The following is a 12,551-nucleotide window of genomic DNA, read 5'->3' on the forward strand; positions in this document are numbered from 1 at the left end:
CTTATTCTGGGCATACAGTATATTGTACATTTCCAAAATGGTTCACTGTATGTATTGAATCAGAATGGGTAGTCTGCTGCAAATGAATCTTGCTGTCACTTAATGCTGCGTGTTTCATTAGTCATTTAGATTTCTTTCTTTTTTCAAGTCAGACCTTTAGCCTGTCGTTCTTATATCTGTGTACAGTGTGAATAAAGTATTTAATGCCCTGCACCCCCACTACCACCTCCCTGACATGATTATTTTACCAATTATCTATCATTCCAGTTGTGGGGAAGCACATAGTCTGCTTGATGTAATTAAGCCTTGATAAGCATTCACAATGTCTCTCAAAGAGCCACTATACAGATTCTGCTCAAGCTATAAATGTTCAGGCTCCATAAAGATTATTTAACATGTTTGCATGTTGGTGTCCAACACTAATTAAAACACCTACGGCTGGTTTAATTGGGCTTTCATTCCTAAACAGTAACTAAGGCTAAATAAAGTGGAACATGCCACTATGAAATACAACACTAAACAATAAATTAGTAAAACAATTATTCAATACCCCTGATTAAAAAACAGATAGGCACAGTGCTATCGGTTTTTGTGGAAATATACTAATTATTTCTCCTTAACTATGAGTATTTTCAAAAATGCAAAACAACCATGTAATGTTTAACCTGCATAGCCTGTTGTTCTTCCACCAGTGTAATCGAAAACATACTTATTTCTGTTTTGTTTTAAATTTTTCAGTTCAAAAGAATGCTTAACCGGGAACTTACCCACCTGTCTGAAATGAGCAGATCTGGCAACCAGGTCTCGGAGTTCATATCAAGCACATTTTTAGGTAAGTGCATTGGGCGGTTTGCTGGAAGGCATTGAAAGGCTTGATTGCCTACAGCAAATGCAAATTTAATAAATCTGCAGACCTTATTTCTCACCGGATGTATATCCGTACAGTACAGTAATTATGATTTCAGCCTGCAGAAAATCCCATGAAATTCCATTTCAACTAAAAAAAAAAAAAACTTTGAGGCAGAAACTCTTCTGCTTGAGATCACCTGGCAGCTTGACTTACTGCCTTACACTGCAAAGATGACAAAAATAGTAAGCTTCAGATCCTGGCTGCGCTAGTCAGTGTCTCAGCAAGGAGAAGGCCTGCTGCTCTTTCTGGATCAACGGCTTGGCCAGTGTGAAAATCTCAAGTACTACTTTCTGTCGTGACCCTTGCTGTCTGTATATAGCACTGTGTCTGTGTTCGATACCCATACAGAACAAGCCACACTCAGATGATCTTTATTTATTCATTTAAATACTATAGGATTCCCTTTAATACACACATACACTTTATGTATTGGTGCTAAACATTCAAATGTGCTGCTGAATTTCTTTATTTATGTGTATTTTGTTTACTTTTCTTATTACACTGCCGTTTGAATTCATTATTCTTATTATTTCTCTGCAAATGAGAAACGTAAAAATAAATCCACAAAACTGCTGGTTTACATGTTATACACACTTTGGTATTGTAAGTTTGAAACTACAACTGTTTCCATAAACAGTATACAATCGTTACCTTTTTAATGTGAAGCATAGGGGCTGCCGAGTGGCGCATCTGCGTAGAGTGCAAGATGCACCCTATAGCCTGGACATCAATGGTTCAAATCCAGGCTGTGCCACAGCTGACCGTGACCAGGGGGGTAGGGAGGGCTTAGGTCAGCAGGGACCCCTGTGGCCAACAAGGGCATCTGTGGTTCTGCAGTGGGGCCATCAGATCTGTGTTGTCCTCCAGCACTATAGGTCTGGTGGCCTCGTTGTGGATCCACAGTGCAAAAAATGACAGATTGGCAGGATCTGTCATTTTTCGGTGCTCCAGCTGCCATTTCGGCAGGGGGGTTGCGAGCAGTCAGCAGAGGATACAGATAATAATTGGGCATACGAAATTGGGGAGAAAAAATTGGGTAAAATTTATTTTAAAAAAAAATGTGAAATGTTTATGTTTTCCCATGTATTCTTGTTTAAATGTGTGGGGGGTTAATGAATGCAAAGCTGTGACATGCAATGCATTGAAATTAGTGGAAGGCAATATTATGTAAACCTGTTAGGAGTCCAATTATGGGGCCATGCAAACCCACACAAATGATCAATTCTTCAGGCTTTCTTGGGAATTAATGTATTTCAAATCCCACGCTCCTGAGGCTTGTTTCACAGCTTTAGTCTACATTGACCCTTGAACCAACAAACAATATTACAACTTCTAAAATCTAATGCTTTTAAATCTGTTCTTTGAAGAGATGATCTTGAAAATAACATTTTGAGGAACCTGTTTTTCCAATTCTGAAAAATGTATGGAAGTAATATTGCATTTAATGAGCTTTATGTACTGTATATAAATAAACGAATAATATTTTGATATTTTACCCTTTACTTCACAGAAAAACAACATGAGGTGGACATGCCTTCTCCAGCACAGAAGGAGAAAGACAAGAAAAAGAAGCCGATGTCTCAGATCAGCGGGGTGAAGAAACTAATGCACAGCACCAGTTTAACAAACTCAAATATTCCACGGTTTGGGGTCAAAACAGAAATGGAAGATTCACTGGCAGCTGTAAGCATTGATTAAAGTAAAACACAATTCTACTAATGGAGTCTCTGTGATCTCATACATTGCAACCCAGTTGACCATCCCTACCTGAGTTTGTTTCCATTTCTACTCCTAACAACTTAATTTTGGGGAAATTAAAAAATTTTCCCGAGCAAATTGTGGTAAAAATAAGAATTAAATGTGACGGGGTTGTCCTGAACTATTTGTATAAGTACATCCTATGTCATGGATTTAAAATAGTTTTTCAGAATATGTGTATTTTAATAAGAAATCTCCATTTTCACAATAGCTTCCTTTTCATTTGTAGGAGTTAGAAGACATCAATAAATGGGGCCTTAATGCATTCAAAGTTGCAGAATTTTCGGGAAACAGGCCTTTAACAGTCATGATGCACACAATTTTCCAGGTGAGAAATTTATTTGAATTTATTTGACCTTTTTATATATATATATATATATATATATATATATATATATATATATATATATATATATATATATATATATATAACTATATTAGGATACTGTCACATTAACTTATATTAGGATACTGTCACAAAGTCGGCTGTAGTGAGTGATGTCAGACCAGAAACAGAAACCAACACAGACCGCATGTTTTGAAATCGTGAAGGTGCTGATGTGCAGTTTAATAATCAAACAGACAGAAAATAAAAATGTTGTAACAAAAGCACTGACACCAAAACAGGACATGGCACTTGAGCCAAAATAAATATACAAACAAAACATACTAACACTAAACAGACAGACAAATGAGTGGACGAACACTAAACAAGGACTGTGCTGGCACTTCCAGCACGCTGCAGCAATTGCTGTATATTTAACTTAACTCTCCTCTCGATTGCTAATCATTCACTCAGTTGGAGTCTCGGTACAACTGCACTAATTAAGTGCAATTTCCCGTGCTCACATATTACTACATTTTACCTGTATATAATACTGCATATTATACCACTGTCCACTTTGAGGTGCAGGTGCTTCACAGAGGCTTCTACTGATAGCATAGCAGAACAACCTGTTGACAAACGATCTACTCAGAGCAAGCCAATACATATAGTATATTAATAGCTGTAACTAGAGGTCAGATTTAGTGCATTTGGAGTCTCTTTCATTAGTATCAAATCCGCAATTACATATATTATATTAACAAGCATCAAATAACATAATTACCATTTTCCAGACTTAACAGCAATGTTGTTATATAAAATGTTGTTCTGTTCAGACACTGAGATTCAAATACTGTGAATTTATTTTTTTATTTTTTTTTTAAATCTTAGGAACGGGATTTGTTAAAAACCTTCAAAATTCCTCTAGACACCTTTATCACCTACTTGATGACTTTAGAAGATCATTACCATGCAGATGTCGCGTATCACAACAACATCCACGCTGCTGATGTTGCTCAGTCAACTCACGTGCTGCTGTCTACCCCTGCTCTAGAGGTTTGTGTTATCAAGCACTCTCACAAAAGACCAGTGCTGTCACAATAAATGCTGTATGCTACGCTTCTATATGTTCAAATAACATTGTCAAAGCTATTTCTTCCAGTATAAACTGTTTTCCTAATTTACCAAGTACCTTTTGAAAGTCATTAGTAGTTTATGTATAAATACTGTATTAATGTATTTATTTATTTCTATATTTTTTTTTACCACGAAAGCAGCTGGTTTGACAGACCCTAATTAGCAGTTATTGTCGACTACCTTTAATCAGGGTCTGAGAAACAAGCCTAATAAGACAAAAATAGATTTGTTTTGAAATATACTGTTAGTGTACGGTATAAAAGTGACAGGTTTTGTTGGTTTGAGAAGCTACTTAAACTAATAACCCATGCACCGAGAGTAGCTTTTTTGTGTTCATGCTAGCTATACTTCTAAAAGGAGGATGTAGAAATGTTACAGCTCAGTATTACACCAGTATCTTAAGAATGTATTTATCACTTCTGACTCTTAGCTGCTCTCAGTGAGTGATATTTCCTTTGACGTCAGGGCGGCTTGAAGAAAAAGTGTGATTTCCTGATGGTGTTGGATAATTTCATCTTGGGGGTGGCCTTGTGGGTTTGTGAAATGTGTCAAAACTGTGCTGGAGTACACGATCTGCAGCCAGTGTTACCGTCTGATTGGAATGTGTGTATGTTATATATAACATATAACAATATATGACCCTTAAAAGCTCTTGATTTCTACAGAATTAAATGTCATCGGTATTAAGATCGGACACAGTTCGGGTTGTTAAAATAAACCCCAAAAACTTAAAATATGTTATTTTCAATTGAAAAAAAAAAAAGTTGGAATTTCAAACCTTTTGTACATGCACTGGTGGTTTAAACTATGATTCCTGGTGTTGGATGGGTTATATTTATATTAAATAGGGAAGATACTGATTTCAGCTGACAGAATATGGCTATGTAAAAGCTGTTCAAGTTTTATGTTCACATAATTAAGTCTTGTTATTTTCTTTGTTCTTTTTTTTTTCCTAGGCTGTGTTCACCGATCTAGAAATTCTTGCTGCCATTTTTGCCAGTGCTATTCATGATGTAGATCACCCAGGAGTATCCAACCAGTTCCTTATTAGCACCAGTGAGTAAGCTTTTGTTCTGCAAGAAAATGTTCTTTACATTCAGTAATATATCTAAAATACACAAATGAACATAAGACTTTAAAATAAGACATTTTGGGACGGCCGTATTTGAAATTGACATTGTGTACCTTCATGCTTAACCCTTCATAATCAATTTTAAATCTAGCATAGCATGCATTCACAACTTGATGGCTACCCATCATAGAAATGCATGGAAGCAATTGTTATCAATACTTAAATGCATGATGCATGTTGGTGATCATGCAATTGGTTATAAAATCCATGCTATAACCTGAGCAAATGTGGAGCATTTTTTTATTATTATTTTGACTCGATTAGCACAACTGATGAATTAATGTTCTGTATTTAAAAAAAAAAAGCTTCACAATTGCTAACTTGTTTTATGACTGTCTATATCCTAATATTTTTCCAGCTAAATGTTTATCGAATTGGGCCCATTGTGTCCAATTCAAATAATATATGACCAAATTTTACAGAATACAGTCTGTAACAGCAGGTTTATATACTTGGAACTGTCTGCTTCAACTGTGGAGTTTATATAAGGCAATGGATTCCCCCAACCTTAGATTTTCTGATTGTTAACCCTGGGACTACCCTGCAGTAAATTGCTTTTAGATGACTCATCAACTTCAAAACAAAGGGCTTCTAGCAATTTGTATGGGTTGCTGGGCTGGAATAAGTGCACTTGAATGAGAAAGGGAAAGGGATCAAAGGACATTCTTATTTGCAGCTGCCTTCATTGACAGAAACAAGAACATTTTTAAGAATGTTAAGAGTGAAACAGTAAACATGAAACAGATGGGCATGTACAGTTACATGAGTTTTAAGAAATGGTAGATTCAATTGAAACGACCTTATAAAAACAAGACTTCGGTAAAGCAACGTTTAAAAGTGAACTGCTATACGAATGTTCAAGCATTTTCCTTCTAAATAAAGCCAAGGTAATAGTATTACAAAAATACATATAATGTAAACAAAAAAAAATAAATTGTTAAAGGTGAACTAATTTGTTGACATGATTTCCCTTTTTAAAAACTGGTTTATTATAATAAACATTTAATAATTTGATATTAAAAATAAGCTAAAACACACATAATGAAGCCAAAGCAAACAGATATTCATATGAATTTCTTTTGTGCATTTTGTAAAAGGAATTTATTGACACAGTTTTCAATTAATTGTATTGCAGTGAAGTTAATATAGTATCTTAAAATGGTCTAATCCTCCACTGTACAAATATGTGCCAGTATTTCCACAGTCGCTCACAGTTGTTCCAGTTATGTAATTAAAAACACAGAAGCTGTATCTCCACAGCAGTACAAGTTGTCTTTGTTCTGTGCAAGAAAAGGAGGCAGCAGTGGAGAGCTCAGTGTATTGCTAGCAGCAGACAGCTCCCGTCAGCCATCTTAGAATATTATACTTACTGCTACCTCAGAAAGAAAGGAATGCCTCTGTATCACACATGTGCACATTGGGCAGCTTTTATTAAGAACACCAGTGGAAATAAGGTTTTATTTTAGTACAGTAAACCTGTTATATAAATTAGATTTTAAAATCTCACAGTACTGTTATTACCTACAAAGTTATTTAATAACACTGTACACTGTAGTAAAACTAGATGTTTAAGAATTAAATATAAATCATATGGCATAGTTTTAAACACATTTTTTCAGACACACAAAAAACATCTGTCACTAAAATCAACATTGCATTATAAAGTGTGTACATACTAAAGGTTATATTGAATCTGTTGTATAGGATTTCTGTTTAACTTCGGCCATTATGTAACATCATCTTTTATTAATTAACAAACACCATTTCATTCATTATTGTGCGTGTGTGTCTGGTCATATGTCTGCTGGTTTTCTTTTCTGATACAAATTATTTTTTGTCAGTCTTGTAGAATAGTGCTGTTCCACATTTGAGCACTTTCTTGGACATTTCAATAAAACTGAGGAAATCCTGACTGTCTTACCCCTGTCTGCGTGCTGCTTTCAGACTCTGAGCTTGCCTTGATGTACAATGACTCATCGGTGCTGGAGAATCATCATTTGGCCGTGGGCTTCAAGCTGCTGCAGGATGAAAACTGTGACATTTTCCAGAATCTGACCAAAAAACAGAGACAATCACTGAGGAAAATGGTCATTGACATTGTAAGTAGATGCAGGCTTGTGGATATTTAGAAAGACTAGTATGTTTCCAACTGCAATTGTCATTAGACGTTGGCCTTTTGAATAATCAAAATTCAGATTGCCATATATTCCTCATAATGCCTTTTCTGCCATTGATACATTTCATTTCGAATTACTCGCTAGAACATCTTTTTTATTTTAGACTTGACATGGTTTAGGAGCAGAGTGAGGGCTCCAGCCTTCCAGATGAACGATAGCTCCCTTTTATACCTGGTCTGATCTATCACATTTGTTTGTCTTCCTTGTTGCCCACATCCTACCCTTCTAGGCCTCACCTCTGTGATGGTGCTGCCATCAGGACAAAGGGCGACCCCCCAGGCCAGACTCCAGTACACTCCAGTCCTTCTTTGAAGCTATTGCTTCAGCCTAGTCAATACATTTGAGTAAAAACTTATGCATATTTTTCTCTCCTAGGTTCTTGCAACAGATATGTCCAAACACATGAATTTGTTGGCAGACTTGAAAACTATGGTTGAAACCAAAAAAGTTACCAGCTCTGGAGTTCTCCTTTTAGACAATTACTCAGATAGGATACAGGTAAGAGTTTTTTTTTAGAATTTTTTTTAATGAACTTTAACGCTTTGCAAACGTTTATGTACATATATATATCTATATTATATATATATATATATATATATATATATATATACACACACACACACACACACACACACACACACACACACACACACACACACACACACACACACACACACAATGGGACAGTGTTAAGCTTTAGGTTTCAAGCCACCGAGAGGAGTGCACAGGACAGAGCTTTATGTCTGACAAACATAACAAAATGAATACTGTACACAGTACAGACGCAGCAATGTTACAGTGAAGTCCTTCTACAGGACAATTAATTAGTACTGCAAAACACTACAATAAATGCAGGGGTTACAGAAAATACTAGAGAGAGATACAGAACACTGAAACCCTAAACAATTAAACTACTCTGAGACATCAACCACTAATTCCATTATCTGCTTTTTTACTTCTCGTTATCACTTAATTACTAATTATATTACACATTGCAAACAATATTTTAGAAAATCAGAATGTATTCACACAGTTTCTTAATGTTTGTTTTACTTTTGTTGCGTGAGTTGGTCCCTAGATTGTACTTCTTTTTCAATCTGGCAATTTTATTATTATTATTATTATTATTATTATTATTATTATTATTATTATTATTTTTATTATTATTATTATTTCCAGCTATCTTATTCTGCAGTCTTAGCTTTGTAGAAGAAAACTTCTATAAGTAGATATTTCACACTAATTGTTTAATTAACAAGAACATGATCTATGCTTCACATAAACACTAAGAATTTGTTTTGGTGTTAATTGTGTAGGTTCTACAAAACATGGTCCACTGCGCAGATTTAAGTAATCCTACCAAGCCGCTCCAGGTGTACCGGGAATGGACAAACAGAATCATGGAGGAGTTTTTTAGTCAAGGAGACCGGGAGAGGGAGAGAGGCATGGAGATCAGCCCCATGTGTGACAAGCACAACGCATCAGTCGAAAAATCACAGGTAAAGCACATGCTGTTTTTGCAAGGGAAAATGTGATATTTTAGGATTAAACAGCCTCTCAGTTTCCATTTTTTTAGTTCATACAGCTATGGCCAAAAGTTTGGCATTACCCTATAGAATTAACACATTTTGCTTCATAAAGTAAAATTAAACCTACTGAATAATGTTAAGTTAAAAAAGTTGTAAAATATATTACATAATATGTAAAATAACGCGTTACTACGCTTTGGAGTTTTCCATATATTTAATGAAAAACTGGCAAAATGTGAAAAATGTGACATTTCGAAATCTAACATGAAATACTGTACATTTTTAGTTTCGTTGATTACATACTGTTAAATAAAATATCAAAATTTATGTTGATATAGTTACAAAAAGAAACCCCAAAAAACTCTCTATCCTAAAATTCTAGGTGATGCATAGCTGTACATTTTGAAACAGGAAATTACTTAATTTGTGAAGGACATGAGTAAAAGGAAAAATTTACATTTCTGGGTTTGTTTACTGCCACTAGTTTATAACTCATAGGACCTTTATAAATTTATAAATCAGCTGACAACCTCTAATACTTACTTGATGCACAATACTTTCCAGAAATTATAAAACGTACATTACTGTAGATTTAGATTCAGAAGAAGCAAAAAAAAACAAACAAAAAAAACAAAAAGAGTTTTTTATATAACAAGCATATATTTAAATTGTATTGGAATCTCATAATAAAAATTAATACATTTTATCTACATTTTTATAAAAAAAAAACAGTAATGTCTTCATAAATTCCAGTAGGATACCTGGGCCCTATTTACAAAACTGTAATAAATGTTTTATTCAAATTTCTCCCAGTTTTGTTTAACCTAAGAGAATGTTTATAAACACACTGTCCAGATTATAAGTGAGAGCAAAACAACAACAACAAGGCTTCTTTCTTTTGGTTTTAGGTGGGGTTCATAGACTACATTGTCCATCCTCTCTGGGAAACATGGGCAGACCTGGTCCACCCGGATGCACAAGACATCTTAGACACACTAGAGGACAATCGCGAGTGGTACCAGAGCACAATCCCGCAGAGCCCCTCCCCAGCACCGGGTGAGCAGGAAGACGGCCGGCAGGGGCAGGCTGATAAATTCCAATTTGAACTGACGCTGGAGGAGGACGGTGAGTCGGACACAGAGAAGGACAGCGGCAGCCAAGCTGAAGAGGAAGAGGAGGAGGAGGAGGAAGAGGAAGAGGAGAACAGCTGTAGTGACTCTAAAACCCTTTGCACTCAGGACTCTGAGTCCACGGAAATCCCACTAGATGAACAGGTGGGCGAGGAAGAGGAGGAGGAGGAAGAGGTCTCTGCAGAACCCTGCATCGTAGAGGAGGAAGAACAGCCTGCCGACACATAACAATGCAGACAGCATTAGATATATAAATAAATAAATAATAATAATAATAATAATAATAATAATAATAATAATAATAATAATAATAATAATAATAATAGTTCCAAAGCGCACATGTTGCACATCACATCCTTGTCCACGCCTCACTCCCACTGGGCTGGACAGAGTAGATCAGAGTCTGCTGGTAGTTCTATAACTTTGCACTCAGGAATATTGTGTCAGAATTTCAAGCTTATTGGAGCAACACGTCAGTTGATGACATTCAACTCATGGGTTCAAACGTTTTGAGGCTGGAGTGGGTTATTTTATTCTAGCAAACAGAAAGTATTCCAGAATAATTGCAGTGGATTATAACTTGCCTGAAAAAGAAAGAAAAGAATGAAAGGCTTTGTTTTTGTGTAACTGGAGAAATGTGTACAACACTAGTCTGGATGACATCTCACCAGGACTCTTTCATGGAAGAAATAACAAGACAATGCGAAATGTGCAGAGTTGGGGGAAAATAGCAACTTACCAACAAAATACCACGAGGAATATGTTGTGTGGATTAAACGAGACAGTTTTCTAAATTTCAAGTCTTCCTTGAAAACAGACTGAAAAAAAATGTTTTGACCTCTTGAGTTTTTGTATTGTATGTAAAATGGAGATATTTTGTAGATTTTACTTTTTAATTATAACAAATGTATGGAAATACTATATTTAAAAAAATATTTTAAAAGTTTCATCGGCTATTGCATTTTTTTCATAGCAAGTAACTTGCAAGTTTGCTGTACAAATCCAAGCAGTATGTGGTGTTTGTTTTTTTTTTTTTTTTTTTTTTTTTTGCTTTGTGTGAGTAATTTTCGTATAAGGGGTTCGTGAAAAATAATAATGATCTTAATTACAAATTGTAGGTCATATGAAAACCACGTCTGTATGTTGATATAATATTATCATATATATATATATAATATAATTATATATTATATATCGCCAGGTATATATATATATATATATATATATATATATATATATATATATATAATATATAAGTGTTGTGTCTTTTATATAGTGCTAAAATTTTACTTCCACTGAGTTAATTACTTTGCCTATGAAAAAGGGCAGTTAAACAGTAGCAACTGTATGGATCCATTATAATCCATTATAATTACATTATAATGTAATTCCAGTAATCAGCAGATGGCCCAGAAAAGAGCATACTTTAATCAATAGAGCTCTATAGAGCACTGCAGCACCTCTGTTCTGCTTTATTTTGTATGAAATACAAATAATATTATATAAATAATATAAAAACGGATATATCCCGAAGAGTTTTTACATGTAAATCTTCTGTAAATACTGCTGGCCGAAGGTTTTAACAATTCAGCATAGTGTATTTATGTCTGTAAAATATTGTAATTGTGACAGGGAGGGGGTCTACTTTAGTAGATTTAAGAGTGGTAATGCTTAGATCTAGGGCCATGCCATTGTAGTATGAGTTACAGCTTGGGTTGACTTAGGAAGAAAACTGTCTGGACTAAAAAAAAGGAAATGCTGTTTTTATCCATGTCCTGATTAGAAGGAGCGTTCAACACAAGACAATCAGCTGCATAATGGTAGAGCCTCAGGAGTCAGAGCTAAATACATGCACTGAAGAGTTCACAATGCTTTTTCTTGCCAAAACTGTGCACTGCACTTGGAGCTGCACATTGCTTCTTAAACAATAATACAGTAAAAAAAAAGTGACTTGTTTTCTTCATTTTTTTCGTTTTCATTTTTTTTTTTTTTTTTTTTGGTCATATTAAAATATATGTAGAACATTAACAGCAACATTCATAGAAGTACATTTTAGCTTGCAAGTTACTATACCCACTTTTTTTGGTTATGATGAGAGTCTGTAGATAGAACAAAAGAAAAACTTGAATAGATCTGGCTTTATTGAGTGCTTAATGAAAAAGAGGTTCTTTTAAATGCATCGTTTAAAAATTTTATTATTTTGTGCCATGCCTTTTTTTTTTTCTCACCAGATGCCCTTACCTGTAATACAGTCTCGTTTGTCTCTGTTTACAACCATGTATTTATTGTGCTGTACATACTACAATGTTTATTGTAAATTATCGATTATTATTATATCATCCCTTATGGGGGTGGTGTTGTTGTATTTGGAAACTCTTGGTGAGAGAATGATTATTATATATACTTGTTCAATGTAAATGTATCTACTGTAATACAATATGTTACCTTAGAGC

At 34.8% G+C, this 12,551-nt stretch overlaps 1 protein-coding gene across 6 annotated transcripts in view; it reads left to right on the top strand.

The window, feature by feature from the left end:
- Positions 1-10,981, top strand: part of LOC121300832 (cAMP-specific 3',5'-cyclic phosphodiesterase 4D-like) — a 401,364-nt gene extending 390,383 nt beyond the window's left edge. For all 6 annotated transcript variants that reach the window (XM_041229733.1, XM_041229744.1, XM_041229755.1 and 3 more), the window contains 9 exons: positions 739-832; positions 2,421-2,593; positions 2,898-2,996; positions 3,885-4,049; positions 5,087-5,186; positions 7,207-7,361; positions 7,815-7,937; positions 8,756-8,938; positions 9,877-10,981. In XM_041229733.1, the coding sequence (XP_041085667.1) occupies positions 739-832; positions 2,421-2,593; positions 2,898-2,996; positions 3,885-4,049; positions 5,087-5,186; positions 7,207-7,361; positions 7,815-7,937; positions 8,756-8,938; positions 9,877-10,326 (1,542 nt within the window). In that variant the 3' untranslated portion in view covers positions 10,327-10,981. The remainder of the gene's footprint in view (positions 1-738; positions 833-2,420; positions 2,594-2,897; positions 2,997-3,884; positions 4,050-5,086; positions 5,187-7,206; positions 7,362-7,814; positions 7,938-8,755; positions 8,939-9,876) is intronic.
- Positions 10,982-12,551: the final 1,570 nt, after the last annotated feature.

This window comes from Polyodon spathula, chromosome 2 (genome assembly GCF_017654505.1).
Source record: "Polyodon spathula isolate WHYD16114869_AA chromosome 2, ASM1765450v1, whole genome shotgun sequence".
Lineage (NCBI taxonomy): Eukaryota > Metazoa > Chordata > Actinopteri > Acipenseriformes > Polyodontidae > Polyodon > Polyodon spathula.